Genomic DNA, 16842 nt, shown 5'->3' with positions numbered 1-16842 from the left:
TGGCAAAATCCTGCGTCCTCTCGCTGAAAACACCTCAGGGAAGCGATATTCTCCCCGCACGCGAACCAGAGGCCACACTTGCTTGCAAAGCCCCAGTAACTCGCTCCGTCTCCAATCAGAGTGAGAAGCCGGGCTCAGCAGAAGCCGCCTTGAACAGCCCCCAGCGGCATCCCCTCTGAACCACCGGGGCCGGACAGGCCGGGGCACTGACCTGCTCCGTCTCCACGAAGTTGGACACATGGCCACGGTCGTTCACGCCGCGGGTGTGGAAGCGCGCGCCGGCGCGCTCCCAGCTGATGCGGGAGATGAGGCAGGCCTTGGCCTGCTTGTGCGAGGCGTACACTGTGCGGACGGCCACCACCCCGCAGATGACCTTCAGCAGCCAGTCACAGCAGCTCACCTGGTGCTGCTTCAGGGGCATGTGCAACAGCTGGTTCCTGCAAAACGGAGCGACTCAGGTCACCTCACGTGCCCCAGGGACGCTGCCCCGAGCAGGCGGGGAGGCGGCCCTGTGCGCGGCACCCCTCCCCGCACAGGCGAGCGTGCACCAGCGCCTGTGAGCTCAGAGACGCCAAGCAGGGCCACCGGGACAGGGGCCGCAGGAAGGGCGAGGCATCCTCTCCCGAAGCCACTCCACGTTTTAAACTGGGAATCCCATCAGTAACAACTTAATCATGTTTTGTGATTAAATAGTGATGATACAAAATAATCACAGTAAATATATGCATGCTTATTTAAGTGATATCCATATCCCATGAGGTGAATTACAAAGCAATCCCCAATAAATAAGGGGGTGAGCTGGAAATAAAACTTAATGAAAATTACAGTACGTCCACGCCTGGTGGGTGGTCCTGGGCCCCTGGAGACCCTGATGTAACGACGGGCGTAACAGCCCACGTTTATCAAGTGCACTGAGCACCGTCCTAAGTGCTTCGGGATGGAGTCATCTACTGCACCCTTGAAACGATGCTATGTGACAGGTATCATCACCCCATTTTGCAGATAAAGAAACTGAGGTGCAGCAAAGTGAGGTAGCCACTTGCCCAAGGTCACGGGGCCAAGAAGTGGCAGCATGAAGCTGGGAGCCTGCACCCTTTTCCCAGCTGGACGGCCGCGCCACTCCTGATGGAGACCCCGCCCGCACAGCTGCCCGTGTGCCCACCTACTCCTCTCTTCTCCCACCCGTTCAGCCTCCCAACACCCCCCGAGCTTCCTGAGCAGAGCAAGTGGTGCGAGATGTGAGGGTTCAGCAGGGGCACAGACGCCTGGACACTGGGCTGTGTCTGGGATCCATGTGGCACGTGCAGGGGACCCGAGCAGTGCCGTTCGGAGGCGCCTGACAGGCTCCCAGGGAGGCAGAGCTGTCAAGGGAGACTCCCTTTTGCAGGCATTAAGCAAATCTGTTGGGTTCACCAAAAAGTCCGTTACTTTTTTCCCAAACGATGGCTCTAGTCGTGCTTAGTTGTCTTTAACTTCATTCGAAACAATTTTGTTAGATTGTATTGTGACAGCTGTCAGATCAGCTGCATTTTTTAAAACAGTCATCAAAATTGGTGAAATTTTATGCAGCCCTTTTAATACTGAAGATGAAAGAAAATACACATTTTCAGTGTACTATGCTTTATTGTTTCAAGAAAGGTAAAAATGCAACTGAAATGCAAAAAAGGATCTGTGCAGCATATAGAGAAGCTGCTGGGACTGATTGAATGCGTGAGAATGATTTGCAAAGTTTCCTGGTACTATTGACATTTTAGCCAAATAATTCTTTGCTGTGGGGCTGTCTTACGCATTGGAAGATGTTTAGCAGCACCCTTGGCCTCTCCCCACTAGAAGCCAATAGCGGGAGCTAGCCAACATACTCAAAACATCCAAATCAATACAGTTATTGGTGAAAATGAAAAATATGTCTTTTTTACGGAAAAAACAGAAACTGACTTTTTGGCCAACCCAATAGATCACAATGCCCTCCTCAGAGACAGCAGCATCTTCCCATCCGGGAGACGTGTGCTGTGAGCCCTGATATGTCAGGTGGCTTCTCCAAGCAGCAGTGACCGCCAGCTCTTAGGCCAGCCTCCCTGAGTCTGAGCATGGCCACTTCCACCTGGGCACTGAGACCCCCTGGGGGAGTGGCCACGTGGGCTCCCCACCCCCACCATGGCGCCAGTCTGCCTGAAAAATGAGGACCGTGAGCCCTGCTTCAGGAGAACTCATCTCCCTCTTCTGCATCACTCCCTGAAGTCCAGACAATAAACCAGCCTTCCTAACAGATGTATGAAATCCGAACAGGGCATGAAGACAAAGACTCCCAACGTCCAAGAGTCTTCCAGCCACACAGTTATGGCCACCACCGGTCACCAGGGGCCAGAAGGAGGGGACTTTTGCCAAGTGGATGGCCCTGAGTAAAGCCGGCTTGGGGCCACACTGGCCTGAGCCTCTGTGGATGGACGGCTCATATCCTTGCGGGAGGAGCTGGAAAGGAACCAGCTCTGCCTTTCCTTGGAGGCCTGCTGGGACTAGGAAGCAGTTATCGGCGGGAGCCGATGACCAGCCCAGAAAAAGGACTTCACCCCACTGTAAACGCCCCCTCGTTCACTAGCTGCAGCCAGCGACGACCCCACCTGACTCCAGGTGTGGGTGAGGGCACAGTATCCCAAGTGGCGGACGAGGGATCCAAGCCTGTGACCACTCAGCCAGGGCCGACTCAACTGTGGTCAGTTTCGGGAGCCCCAACACCACACCCTGGTATATGGCCCAGCAGCCTGGCACCCTTTGGAGTCACCCCTGCCTCCTCTCAACTTGAGACAGAGCCTGGTGTCCACGGGGGGCCCCCCTTTCCAAACCCCTCCGAGCTCTCCGTGGTAAGTCTCTGCTTTGTCTTCCTGTTTTTGTGTACTGCGAATCTCCAGCCACAGCGCTGGCAGGAGGTGGCCTGAGGAGAGGAGCTACACAGGTGAGGGCATCCACAGTCCCCTGACATCCCTCTGGCCCTACGACGTTCCCACAGAAGGTCACAGCCTTGGAGACTCCTCGCCCATGCTCCCTGGACAGTCCGGCTGAAAATGGCTGCATGGCCTTAGCCCCTTAGTCTGTAAGCTCGGCTGCAGAGCACAGCTGCTGAGCCACAGAAGTGCCGCCCCCTCGGACCTGTTACTCAAAGGTGAGTCGGTCTCTGGGTGCCACCATCACTACCTAGCTAGAAACACTGAGTCCCAGGCCCTTGTCCTGACTGCTGAGTCAGATCTGCGTGTTAATGACAGCAGCAGGAGAGTCACAGGTGCTTTAAAGTTTGATCCCGATTCTGCCTAAAAAGCTCAAAACCAGTGAATTGGAGAAGACCTGGGGACAGGGATGGAAGGATTGGTGAAGCCCCCCTTTCTCCAAACAGAAGTCAGGAATTCCCTTGCAGGGAGGATCCAAATCACCAAGAAAAGAACATTTATTGGATGACCTTTGACTTCCTCTGCTTGGGAGAAGGCAGGGCCCAAACAAAGGGGGTGAATGAGTCTCCCAACCCCGTGGTAGGGCTGGGAAGCTGGGCAGCCCAAAGGCAAATGCTGGAAGTCTCAGAACATCCCTTACATAAGGCTTATCGGAACAACTTCTACAGCAGCATTTTCTCCCATTCAGCTTCTCACTCACTTCTCCCATGTCTCCTGGTACATCGGAGGGAATAGCACCCCCGACAACCCAGACTCATCACGGCCATTTCCCCCTGGCACCCAGAAAGGGCCACACAGTCACAGGGTCATGCACACCTCGCTACGTCCACGGAGGAGCACTGGGACGACCCTCGCCAGCAGAAACCCAGCCAGCTCTGCCTCGGCATCAGGGCACGTCTTAGCCCGTGACTGCATCACCTTGGCAGGAAGACTCAGTTTCCCCACGGCTGGGGCTGGTTTGGGATCTGGAGCCAGACTGCCTGCGTTCGAATTCCCTCACTTGGTCAAGACTCAGTCCCCTTCTCTGTAAAGTGGGGACAACAGACCCCACCGCGTCGATGACTATGAGGATAATGAGTATATTCCCCAAGGAGAACTTGGAACGTGAGCCTTGCGTCTGTCCGCAGAGCGTGACCAGCTTGGCTGAGAAGATAGCAGAGAACTGAGCCCAGGCCCAGGCACTGAGGAGGCGCCCGGTGGATGGTGGCCTTTATGCTCCTTACCCAGGGCCCAGGCTGTCTTCCCGAATCTACCACTCTGAACACCTCCCCCGACCCCAGGGCTGGGGACTGCGGGGTTCGTCCCCCTCTTGTATGGAGAGCGAGTGGGCATGGATCGCGTCTCTCAGAGGTGACCCAGGACCCTGGGGGTAATGCCAAGCCAAGATCAAGGACACGGAGCTGACAAAGCCCGCCCGCCCCGTGACCTGGGGGCAGGAGATGCAGGGCCGTGGGCCTCACCAGAAAAAGGAGTTCCCCCACTCGCAGCTGTCATCCCCCTGCTTCTGCGCCCGGACGGTGAGGTCGAAGTGAGAGCCGTCATTGGGCCATGAGAAGTAGAAGACCCCTGAGCTGAGGATCTTCCTGAGGGCTGTGAGCCGGTCCTCCTCCTTGGCCTCTTCCTGCAGAGCGTAAAATTCGGTGGCGGTGATTTTGTAGATCTCAGCCTCTGGGATTCTGCCCACGGATGTGCAGCCTGTCACCAAAACCAGGAAGCTCAGGGACGCGTCACCTGCAGGGGGAAGTGAGAAGGAGGGCTTAGGACCCCCACAGGCAGCTGACAGTCGTGAGGGCCCCTAACAGCCCAGTCCTCGCTGCTGCTACATGACTTCCTGTTCCTGACTCCCACACATCCCCTGGCACCCCACATTGCTCCACTCAGCGTCTCAGGAACTCTCCCTGCCACGTGGGCCTGCAGCCCGAGCCTGGCTCTGAGCGTGGCCCCGATCTGCAGCAGCACCACCTGGGAGCCTGTCAGAAATGCAAATTCGGGGCCCACCCACAGTTGTGGGCCTGGGCCGGCAGCACCGCCGCTAACACGCCCCAGGTGATGCCGCTGCCCACCAGAGGCTGAGGGTTGCTGGCCCAGAGCCTCCCCAGCCAGTACCTTCTCCCCCGTCTGCTACGAAAAGCCCGTCGAAGCCACCCTCCCCATGAATCCCGGTCACCACCTGGCTCAGGGCCTCTAGCTGATGCCAGTCCTCCAAGCTCTGTCCCTGGAGAGGCCTTCCAGACTCACCTGATGGCAGACCTCCCTGCTCCACTTAAATCCTCCCACGGCTCCCACCTCCCCAAGAACTGAAACGGGAACTCCTCCCCTCGTCTCCCACGTGGGGGCACCCAGGGTCCTGCAGCCCCTCCCACCCCTGGGCCTTCACACTAGATGCTGCCTCTGCCGCAGATGGCGCACCCCCCCCCCACGCTGTCTGCCCAGCAAGGCCTTCCACAACCACACCCTACCCCACTGCCCTGCCCCGCCCCCACCCTCCAGAACAGCAGGACCCTCCTGTCTGCCTCCCCCCCCCCCACTGGTACCAGGAGAACTCCTTGCCACCCTTTGAGCCCATCTCAGCAGCACCTCCTCCAGGAAGCCGTCCCTGCTCTCCCAAGACACCGTGAGTGACCCCTTCCACGTGCTGACTGCACCATTAGCCCTTGTCACTGGCTGCGCTCCCACGCTCCTGCTCCGCCTTGTCCCCAGTAGACTGGGGCTCTTGAGAACCACATATACGGGGCAGGTGCTGCAGGAAGTCTCCCCAGCAAGCTGCCTGCCCCCATGGAGGGTTCCCCACCCCCTCCAGGGCCTCCACCCACCACACTGTCCCAGCTGTTCTGTGTTCTGCATCCTCCACTGCCCAGCAGGCCCCTGGCACACGAGGTGCAGTGTGAGTCGGGTACACGGCAAGGCTCAGGGGACGATGGGGACAGTGCCTGCCCTCCTCTGTTTCAAGAGAGGGCCCAAGAGAGAACGTGGGTGTGTGATTAGCCTTCAGGGGAGACGTGTGCCTGGCCCACAGGATGCTCCTCCCACCCTGTTCCCAGCAAGGTCTACTCCAAGTGGTCAGTGGTCATCGCTGGAGCGATGGCAGTCAACGTTCTTAGATCTCTGGACACTGATACACGACCCCCAAGACCACCACTTCCACTACTAACACCCCCCCACCCCCAGACACCCTCCTCATACCTAACAGGGAAAAGGGCACTGCCTGGGGTCAGGTTACGTCTGCTGTTTATTATTGAATTTATCTTTTTACTTTTTTCTTTCCCCATTTTTTTAATTGTTCTGTTACAGTTGTCCCATTTTTCCCCCACTGCTCTCCCCTGCCCCCGCCCCCCCACAGTCAGTCCCCACCTTGTTGCCCATGTCCAGGGGTCATTCATACGAGTTCCTTGACGAGCCCCCTTCCCTTCTTTCCCCTCCTGCCCCCTCCCCTGTGGTCACCGTCAGTCTGTGCCTTGTTTCCATGCCTCTGGTTCTATTGTGCTCATATGTTTGTTTTGTTCATTAGTTTCCTGTATTAGGTGAGATGATATGGTACCTTTTTTTTGCTGCCTGGCTTATTTCACTCAGCATAACACTATCTAGTCCCTATTATTTTATTATTGATAAGTAAGTCGCTGCTCATAGCATGCCCACTGCTGGGGGTGGGGTCCGACAGGGCGACCGTTTGGGCCCGTGTCCCACCTCACCCGTCTGTGGTCAGCAGACCATCCTAAAACTACGTAAGAAGAGGCAGTTACGCTGTAGACGGTTACAGGTGTCAGGGGCTGAGCTTCTTCAGGAGAACAGGCGTCGTTCCTGGAAGACAGGTGGGCTCACGTGGAGCTGACACCATCCAATGACAGCCTCGGGAGTGCCGCCCTTACCACAGCCCGAGCTAGAGCCAACGCCCAGGCGTCCGTCCGCCTCACCCGGTGGGCACCGCGCAGGGAAAGCAGAGTTCAGGGACCATCCCCTGGGAGCTCCAAGGACCGCCCCTGTGCTCTGGGCGTCAGGCCCAAGATCAGACTCGGAAGGGCGTGGGTTCAAGGGGAAGCATGGAAAATTTTACCGTACGTCTCTCTGCCGAGTCCTCACAGCCTCCGCGTGGGGGACCGGGTCCCTGGCCAGCGTCCCAGGCTGCTGTGAAGACCGTGGGCACTTCCTGGGCAGGGCATGGCCCGGGGGCCGGGATGGGCGAGCTGTGGGCAGGCCTTCAAATAAATGACGACAAAGGCCGCTGCCGCCCCCACGGAGAGCAGGGCTGAGTCCCCGGGCAGGGGCGGGTGGATAAGAGCCCGTGGGAGCCTGAGCAAGGTGCCTGGGTGACAGCAGTCCCAGAGCAGAGCTCCCGAGCGCGGCTCCTGCCCACAAACTCCCTCCCGGCCTCCTGGGTGGCGGGGCCGTTTCTGTCCCATTTTCCACAAAGGGGGACACAGGCACAGGGAAGGGTCCTGGTTCGAGCCCGGCACCAGAGCGCTGGGGGTCACTGCGCCCCTGGCCCACCTGCCGGGGTGGTGCTGACCGTGTCCCCACAGCAGAGTCTCTAGGGGAGGAAAGGGAGGCCCGGGGGACTCACCTGCCCACGTGGCCCCTCTGAGGCTCACCTTGAGCCCAGCGTCCAGGCTTTGCTTTTACAGGGGCAGGCAGGGCAGGGCCTGTTTTCCCACCCCGAGAAGTAACGGGGCCTGGGGAGGGGCTGAGAGGTCGTTAGGCAGGCTGAGTCCGGGGGCGTGCAACCAGCGAGGACCTCGGAGGGAGGGAAGGACAAGCTTGCACTCAGAAGACGGGGCTCGGAGCTCTGCCCCCTGCAATGGTCTGAGCGGTCTCAGGCAGGTCCCCCTGCCTCTCCGGGCTCGGGGGGCGGTAGCGGGCAGGGGGCACCAGATGGCATCCGTGTCCTTCCAGCTGAAACATCCTGGTTCTGGGGCTCTGGCCAAAGCCAACACCACGCCAGGTCAGAGGGTACTGGCCAGAGTCAGGTGAGGTGATGACAGAGAGGGCAAGGAATGGGTTACAGGCCAAACACACATGCGCTCTCTCACACATGCACACACACACACACAAGCACACGTACGCACAGCACACAGAGGCACATGCACACACACGGACACAGGGACACCCCTCCAGAGGGCTGGAGGCGCACAGCGCAGACAACTCTGCCCGCAGCTGGAACCGGCAGGGTGGAGAACAAACCACGCCGCCTCAGTATCTAGGGTTTAACGGGCAGGGTCTCATTCGGGGAACAGGAAAAAAGTTCTGAAGACGGACCGTTGCCCAACAGTGTGACTGTCCTTAATGCCACCGAACTGTGCACTTCACAAAGGTTAAAATACTAAATTTTAGCTCCTGTACATTTTACAATAAAAACAAAAAACAACTCCAAAACCTCAATATGAACTTAGGAAATCTTTCCCTCGAGAGGGCTGCCTTCAACCCCCCCTGCCCCCCGCCCCCTGAGTCCTGCAGCGACAGGGTCCGCGTCTTACGTAGCTGTGGCCATCTGCCGTGTGGCAGGGGAGGGCTGGCACTGGGTTGGGGCAGACACAACGCCATTTACTTGGGGACAATGCTGGGAGTGTTCTCCCAGGGCCCTGCTTCCCCGTGCTGGCATTTCTCTGCGCCTGCTCGGCTCCGAGTTCTCTCTGCGGCCAGGCTCCTACCAATCTGAGCCCTGGGCTTCCTCGGGACCCTCTGATCTGTCCTTCTGCTCATACAACACTCGTCAGCTCAAAACTGTAAACAAAGGACTCAGGAACTCTGGGGTGTCCCGCTGGGAAGTAAGGAGCTTTGGCCCACTGTCCCCTCGCGGTACGAACAAGCTCAGGATCCTATTGCCTCTGTAGGCAGGGGGCACCGACTTGCCTTCCCTGCCTAGACTGTGACAGCAGGGTCCACCGCCACTGCCACGCTGTGCTGGCCGCTCGCACAGCTCGTGACAGCCAGCTGCACACGCTGTCCCCACTCTGACAAGTAGCTGGCCATCATCCAGCGTGGGCGTAGCTCCGCCACGGAAATTCCCCAGAGAGCTGGGTGTCAGCTATTGACCGGCACACCACTGGGTGTAGGTCTTAAAAAGTAAATTACTCTGAGACTGATGAAGGCCACCGCGTTTCGCGACCTGCTGGAGAGCACTGCCCACCCTGCATCTCAAAAGCCTGTCCAACTTGCCCCTCCAGGCTCTGCCCTCTGAGGCGACGGCCCGGAGAAAAGAGCGCTCACAAGGCCCGTGGCCGCTCAGCCCGTGCCCCTCACGCCCCACCCAGTTCGCCCAGAGGGACCCCCCTGCAGGCCGGCCCCGCCCACTCAGCCCCTGTTCTAGACTCTTAGGAACATCATGAGACAGACGAGGCGGTTGCCCTGGCTCCACAGGTGGGCAGACAGCCCTCGGGAGAGTAAACGGGAGCAGCAGGCCAGTCTGTTGTGCCACTGGGACTGGGACCCGCCCAGGAGGGCTGTCTGGGGACAGGGGGCGGGGCTGCCATGCTGTTCCATGGCCTCGTGCGGCACAGTCCCAGGGACACATTCCTTACAGACTCCGATTTCCTCAGCCGCTGAGGCTGTGGGACAGGGAGGCCTTGAGAGCTTAGGTTAAAAGTGATCAACTTTTCCCTGCTGCCCCCTCATTTCCGGTGCTCTGGACTGTGCAGTCACTGGGGACCCCAACCCCCCTGCCAACTGTGGGGGTGTTTCAGGAAGGAAGGGGGGGACTTCGAGCTCTCCGAGGAAACCTAGCAACCTGAGATAAAGCTTTGATGCGGGTTGTGTGTGTGTTTCTTCACTTCTGATAGAAAAGGCGATTTTCCCAGAGGGGCTGCGGCTTGAACAACCTGCCCCGGGTGAGAGCCTGAGGGAAAGTCTTTCTCTGCACAGAGACCCTCAGCCTAAAAAGTGAGAGGGGGCCCCAACCCTGAGGGGAGGGCCGTCCAGGCGGCAACCAGAAGCTGCCCTATGCTGCCTGCTTCCCAATACCCTCCACAGGGGCGGAAAAACCAAATCAAAACAAACCAAGCCAAAGCAAACGCATCTAGTTTCGGGGTCGGGGCTTGCAGTGGGAGAGGAAAACCAAGGCGAGCCACGCTCCGCGATGGAATCAGAGCAGATTCGAAAAAGCCAATGACAAGGCCCAGTCCCTCCCTCCACCCTTCAGCTACCCCAGGCCACTTTCAGAGATGGGTTCAAAAAAGCCAAATCCTCCTGACATTCCAAAGGTCAAGGTCATCCTCTCCACAGGCAGAGACCCTCTCCGCCCACCCTGCACGGACGGAGCCTGGGGCAGGAGGGCCTGGGGGTACTCAGAGGACATCAGAAATGGGGACCTGCCACCTGAGGCTGTGACACCCCCGCTCCCTCCTCAGTGCAGGGACGGGCAGGTGGCACGGCTGCAGGAAGGGAGGACGGCCTTGAGGAGGCAGCTCCAGGAGTCGGTCACCTCTCTCCACGTTTCACTCCCCTCCCCCGCCCCCAGTGCTGCTCCTGAAGCCGGCCCTGGTCCCTGGGCCGGGCACCCTGTGGACACCCATGCGACAATGTTCTGGGGGCTGTCCCCCTTTCTGGTTAGGCCTGTCTATAGCTAGCTGACCTCAGGTGACAGCCCAGGACAAAACGCTTTCCCTGGGATGCAGCAGGTCCCCTCTTCTCCTTGGAAGCTCGGCCTTTCTCTGACTTTTCAGGACAGTGGCCTCGGGGCAGAAAGCCGCCTCTGGTGCCTAAGGACCGCCTGACCTTGGGCAAACGATGGCCCTGCTCTAAATCCAGGATGTCTTCCCACACAAAATGGATCATTTAATTAAGTACAAGAAGAATGTTGCCAATTATTCACAGCAGGTAAGGTTCCCCAGCGAGTCTCTGTGTCTGTAAGCAGGGCAGCCGCGGCACCTGCCCCAGGGCTGCTGCCAGGGCTGCTGGGAGGGCTGTTAGTCAGTGACGGCAGGTAAACAGTGCCTCGCCCAGGGGAGCACCACGCGAGGCTACCTGCCATCCTCCCGCTGTCCAGACTGAGGCCAGGGCCACAGGAATTTTTTGTAACCTCAGCAAGATCACCACAGGAAAGGGGCAGGGGACAGTCCTACAGAAAACCCTGGGTGGGCAGCACATTTTCATGGGAAAAGCAAGCATTTGGAGGCAGCAAGAACGGGGTTTGGAACCTAGCTGAGCTTCTTTAGGCAAGTTACTCTACCCCTCTGAGCCCGTCTGCTTTCCTGTGAAACGGGGAGGAAGATGCATCGTCCCATTGCGTATCTTCTGAAGGATTAAGTCAGGCAGCGTGTAGACAGCCCTTGGCACACAACGGACATTTAATGAATGGGCTTTGCTGTGTGGGCACCGAGTGCATTTCCTAAGCACGGTTTAGAAATCATCGATGTTGTCATGATAGTTCAGAAAAAGTCACCCCAGAAAAGACTCAGAAGAGCAACAGCTGACAACAGAGCTGTTCTGGGGGCTTCTATTGTCCTCTGTCCCTGAGCACGGTGGCCATGCTTAGCCACTGCCCCCGAGTTCAGTTCGCTCACAGTCTTTCCCACTTTGTCCCAGCGGGACTGAGAATGAGGAACGCCACCTGGCTCGGTCTTGGCATCACGCCTCTCTGCGGACACTGGGTGGGACCCCTATAAATTAGCCGGCTGAGACAGAGGGAAGGACATGGTGGCCCTAGGGCCCCATGAGGTCCAGGAGTTCAGAGGTGACTCAGCGGTCCCCTGCGGAGTCTGCAACCCCAAAGGACAGCCTGGCGGACCACTTGGCCTCTCTGCCTTTTCCAGTCAGACTAACTGGCCAGTTTTGTGATGCACTTTCCTTTTCTCTAGCTGTCCCCTCCCCCACCGCTCCAGTGTCCTGGTGGCTTTTCCTTCCTTGCCAACAGTGCCCACAGCGCTCTCTCAAGACACACCCAGCCTGTCCAGGGCACTCGGGGCTGCTGGCATCTACCCCATCTAGAGGACAGGTCCCTTGTAAATGACAGACAATCCCCTGGAGCAGCGCCCCGCCCCGCCCCCAACTGATGCTGGGTCCAGGTGGGCAAACAACAAAGGTCAGCCTTCTTTGCACCCATGTCTGGAAGCGACCCGGACAGGTGAGAACCAGGCTGCACTCACCTTGAGCTTCCCGGAACGGAGGAGCGAGCTCGGCAAAATAAACATTTCAAAGGCCCTAACAGCTAAAATACAGAGCCTCAATCTGGTCTCTCGGAGCTAACACAAGCCGGCAGGCAGCAGTTCGCACGGCTGCTGTTCTGGGGGAAGATACTCACCAGATTTTAACCTGAGCTCCCCCAAGCAGCCGTAAGCGTCGGTGAGCTTCCCGTACTGGCCTCTGATGACCTCCTTCTCCTCCGGAGCTGGGGGGACAAACACATCACAGATACCATCAGCCTCAGCGTCCCTTCGGGGTTCACTCACCACAGCCTTCCAATGGCTCCCCACCCACTCAGAAAAGAAAACGCAGAGACAATAGCTCGGCCCCCAGGAACGCGTGTGAAGGTTTCATAATCAGCAAATCCCCAGGCAGCAGATTTCCAATCTCCCCACCAAACGCTTGCTCTCTGGAAGCACCCACAGCTTCCTGGGGGTTGGAGAGGGTGAGGGAGCCCCCCAGCTGGTAGGAAGCGCTGGATCCGAGCTGGGAGCGGGTGCCTGGGGACCTGACCTTGTCACTGCTCCACGGTCCACACCCCCTGGGGAGGGCCTTCCTTCCTAAGGATGGCCACTGGAGACCTTATTCTGTAGTGTCCATTCCCCAGGGACCTGCTACCCTGGGCAGAAGTCTGGGTCCCCAGACACCCCAAGCCCTGGACAGCGAACCCCAAGGCAAGCTGCATGAGTAGCAGCCCCCCCCCCCCACTTCAGCAGTTACCCTCAATGCCCAGGGCACGTCCCAGGCTGGCGTGAAGGCAACGCTGACAGAAGGAAGAACCCTCAGGGACAGCGAGCCCCAACCTTCCCAGGACTGTTAGAGGGGCAAGCCTGAGACCCCTTCTCAGGGAGTGTCTCCAAATGCACAGAACAAACTAGAAATGGGCGAGTCTGCCAATGGGGCCCGGCAAGTGACCCGAGGAGACTTCGCAGGAAAGCAGTCACTTCGATGCTATCGATTTCACTGAGTGCAAAGACCATCATCTGGGTCACGGATAGGCTGGTCCAGCCCACAGTCACGCGCAGAGCCTGTGGGAGGAGCCGCATGGTCTCTAAAGTCGCGTGCTAATGTGTCCGGACATATGTTCTTACGGGGCTAGGTCTGTAGTTCTCATCAGAATCTCAGCTTAGGGACACCAGGACGGTCAGTTTAATAAATGACATTTCTACCCAATACTCACATGAGGTTTTGTGGGTGGGTTTTTGTTTGTTTGTTTTCTTTTATTTTTTGTTGGAGGATGTGGGGGCAGAGAAACCTGAAGATAATGATAACAAGGAGAGGGCGGCCATAGTCCTGCCCACTTTGTCCCCTGCCTCAGAGCACGTGGGGCAGTGGGATCACTTAGTCTCTGACCGCTGCTGCTGTAACAGATGACCCCAGAATCCGTGGCTCAACACATCACATGTTCACCGTCTTACAATTCTGCGGGTCCAAAGTCCCTGAAATGGGTCTTTGGGGTTAAAACCAAGGTGTCCATAGGACTGTGTACCTTCTGGAAGCTCCAGAAGAAAATCCATTCCCTGGCTTTTTCTAGCTTCTACAGCCCATGTTGGCTGCCGGGCCCCCACCCTCTTCAAAGCCAGCCACCAAGTTGCTTGGGGCTGCCGCCACCTTCACATCTGGTTCTTCCTCTCCTGCCTCCCTCTCCCATCTTTGAGGTCCCTTGTGGGTACACTGGGCCCACCCACACCACCCAGGATAACCTGCCCATCTCAAGGCCCTTAATTAACTTAATCACAGCTGCCTGTGAAGTCCCTTTTACCACGTAAGGTACCGTTCCCAGGAGCTGAGCCGTGGACAGCCTAGGGGGCCAGGGGCGGACACAGCACACTTCTGCAAGTCCACGGGTGTCCTGCTTCCACAGTGATCCAGGCTGTGGGGACAAGGCCCTCGCACCTGTACCTAGCCACCGAGATGAACAATATCCTCAGCACAGAGGCAACGGCAAGTCACCTGTTAAGGTACCGGCACTACCATGTGCCCAGGAGTCCTGGCAACAGGTCCGCTCCTGCTGGGGGACAGGCAGGAAGTCCTGTGCAACCCCCATCACAGGTGGGGGTGGATACACCTCCTTCGGGCCACCGGCAAGGCCCACCATGCTGTTCCCATGTCTGCAGGGGCTGCGGGCAGAGCCAGGGAGCGGTAAACAGGCGGCTCCCGGCCTCCACTCAGCAGACAAGGGGACAAACGCAGGAGAGTTCTGACCTGCACAGAATGCGTATTTCAGCTCCAGGAGCGTTACGGAGCCTCCCAGCAAACCCTGAAGACTCGTGCCTCCAGGGCCGCAGCTTGTTGGCTGAAGAACAAGGAGATCCTTGGGCACCAAACAGGACAGAAGGAAGCCGCTGTGGGCAGAGCCCACTTCAGACACGGGAAGGTGACCACAGGAGACGCTGTGGAAACAGACGGACTGCTCGCCCTGCTGGGTCTCAGATGACAAGCACACACGTCACATCACCCTGTCACCGGCAGCGTCAGACAAACACGAGAAAGAAGACGTTTTATCGTCCTGTTTTAAAAACCAACTGGCGCCACAACACAGGGCCACCCGGGTCCATGTGAAGCCTGTAAATGACTGATTCCCAAATATAAACAGCTTCCCACCTGACTTTCCCTGGGACCACGCACAGCACGTGGCGGCCTTGGTGGCCGGTGGTCGTGAGCCCCTGGTGAGAAGATGCCATTTCCCACCACCATCCAAGGGGCTCAAAATGACAAATGATCGTCTCACAGGCCTGGAGGCTATGGCCTGGGAGCAAGGCTGCAGGGCAAGGCATGCAGGGCGGGACCGCCCCTACAGGCTCCAGGGAGCACTCCTTTCTGCCTCATGCCAGCTTCCGGGGGCGGAGGTACCCCCCTCCCCCATGGCTGGAGTGGTGCCACTCCCGTCTCTGCCTCCATCACCACTAGGCCACCTTCTCCTCATGAGCCTGTCTCCCTCCTGCTCGTATAAGGACACCTGTCCTATTGGATTCGAAGGTCACCCTGCTCCACCATGACCTCAACTCATGATGTCTCCAATGACCCTGTTTCCAAATAAGGTCACGTTCTGAGGGACATGGAGATGGGACTTCAATGTATGATGTGGGGGACACGTTTGAACCTATAACACTTAGTAACCTTTCACTATTAAAGGACTGGGTCACCTGCAACCCGTCTCTCCAGGAAGCTTCTTTTCTATTCTCGATGTCTTCCTCTCCGAGGCTCTTCTGACCCACCTCTGGGACACAGGCCCCCCTAGTCCTCAAAGCCCGGCCTCCCCTGCTTGTCCCAAACAACTCTATGTTCTCATTAGGTTTGAAGGAAGGAGAAACCCATTTTGCTCTTCAAAAGAGAGCTTCCAAATCAAAGGTCTGCAAGCACCAGGCAGGTAAGGAGCAAATGACGGTGCTGGAGGGGCCGTGGGTGACAGAGGACACCCCTGCTTCAGGGGGGCAGAGGGGCAGTGCCAGGCAGCTGCCCCAGGCAGGCGTGCCAGCCCAGCGCCAGCAGGCCTCCAGCATTTCTAGGACAGTCCTGATCGTTCCGCGTTGACAACAACCAGGATTTATTTCCAGCGGCGCGTGGGTGGCGCACACACCTCCGCAGCCTGTGCCCGGCTGGCCCATTTGCACCTCTGCCCCCACCTACTTAATGTCTCAGAGATAGAACACGCCCTTCCTCCACACTTCTGCTGTGTTTCCTGGAGGTTCTGCCCTGCGAGAATGGTTCTGCTTTCCCTGCCACTGGCCACGCACGTCCAGCCTGCCTGCTCTCCCATCCTCTTCCTCCCCCACCATGTGCCCCTGGGATGCCGCCATTTGTTTGCGAGCACACATGAGAATCGACTGGCACCGGCGCTGTCCGAGGCGCTGGGATCTAGCAGTGAACCATGCAGACGACAGTCCAAGGACAACAGAGGCCGCGAGGCAGGCACCGGGCTGTGGCAAAGGGGGGACATGTGTCATGGATGAGTGACGACCATGGAGGCCAACTGGCGGGTGAGGCCCTGGAGCAGAGGCACCGCCAAGGCCTCTCAGGAAGGCAGTGGAGTGGAGGGGCCTACTTGGTGCCGGGTATCATGTGAGCTTCCTGCCCGGGTGGACAGACAAGGTCAGGAAGCACAACACAAGGCAGCGATAGGCGCTAAGGAGGAAAAGTGAGAGCAGGAAGGGAGGGCATGCAGTCACTGGGGCGTGTGTGTGAAACGGAGCATGATATATGGTTTGAGATGGCCTCACCGCAATGCTGACTTGACTACAGACCAGAAGGAAGTGAGAGGGAAGGCGGAGTGAAGACTAGGGAGCATTGCAGGCCCAAAGGAACATGTGCAAAAGTCCTAAGGCAGAAACTTTCAAGGACCAAAGAGAAGGTAAATGCGTCTGACAGAGGAATCGAGGTGGGGACACGTTATAAAGAGCTTTCTAGGTCATACAAAGACTTGGGGTTTCACTGTGGGTGGCAGGGAGCCTTGCAGGGTTTTGGGGTCACTATGCTGCTATATGAAGAACAGATCCCAGAGGGGTAAGAGGAAAAAGTGAGGAGACCAGTCAGGAGGTACTAGAGGGACTCAGGCGAGAGATGATGCTACAGGACCACAGCGGAAGCAGCGGAGGCGCTGAGAAACAGTCAAGGTCTGGAAACACACATACACTTTTTTATTATGGAAAGTTCCCAAGACAAGCAGAACAAGTGTAATAAACCCAGTACCCACACACCACGTACCCACCAGCTCCAACATCAGCTCAGGCGCTACCCTATTTCATTCACTGTTTCCCCTCCCACCAGCCTCCTACGCCGGATTACCGCGGCC

At 57.9% G+C, this 16842-nt stretch overlaps 1 protein-coding gene across 1 annotated transcript in view; it reads right to left on the bottom strand.

The window, feature by feature from the left end:
* Window positions 1-16842, bottom strand: part of SYNJ2 (synaptojanin 2) — an 85716-nt gene that overhangs the window by 52316 nt on the left and 16558 nt on the right. The window contains exons 2-4 of the mRNA XM_090280030.1: window positions 12169-12255; window positions 4400-4670; window positions 212-437 (exon numbers count right to left, since the gene is read on the bottom strand). Coding sequence (XP_090136156.1) covers window positions 212-437; window positions 4400-4670; window positions 12169-12255 — 584 coding nt within the window. The remainder of the gene's footprint in view (window positions 1-211; window positions 438-4399; window positions 4671-12168; window positions 12256-16842) is intronic.

The sequence above is a fragment of the Furipterus horrens genome, unplaced genomic scaffold, assembly GCF_987537825.1.
Source record: "Furipterus horrens unplaced genomic scaffold, mFurHor1.1.pri manual_scaffold_6, whole genome shotgun sequence".
NCBI lineage: Eukaryota > Metazoa > Chordata > Mammalia > Chiroptera > Furipteridae > Furipterus > Furipterus horrens.
The sequence above is the reverse complement of the archived record's forward strand: the minus strand, read 5'-3'. Positions and strand labels throughout refer to the sequence as shown.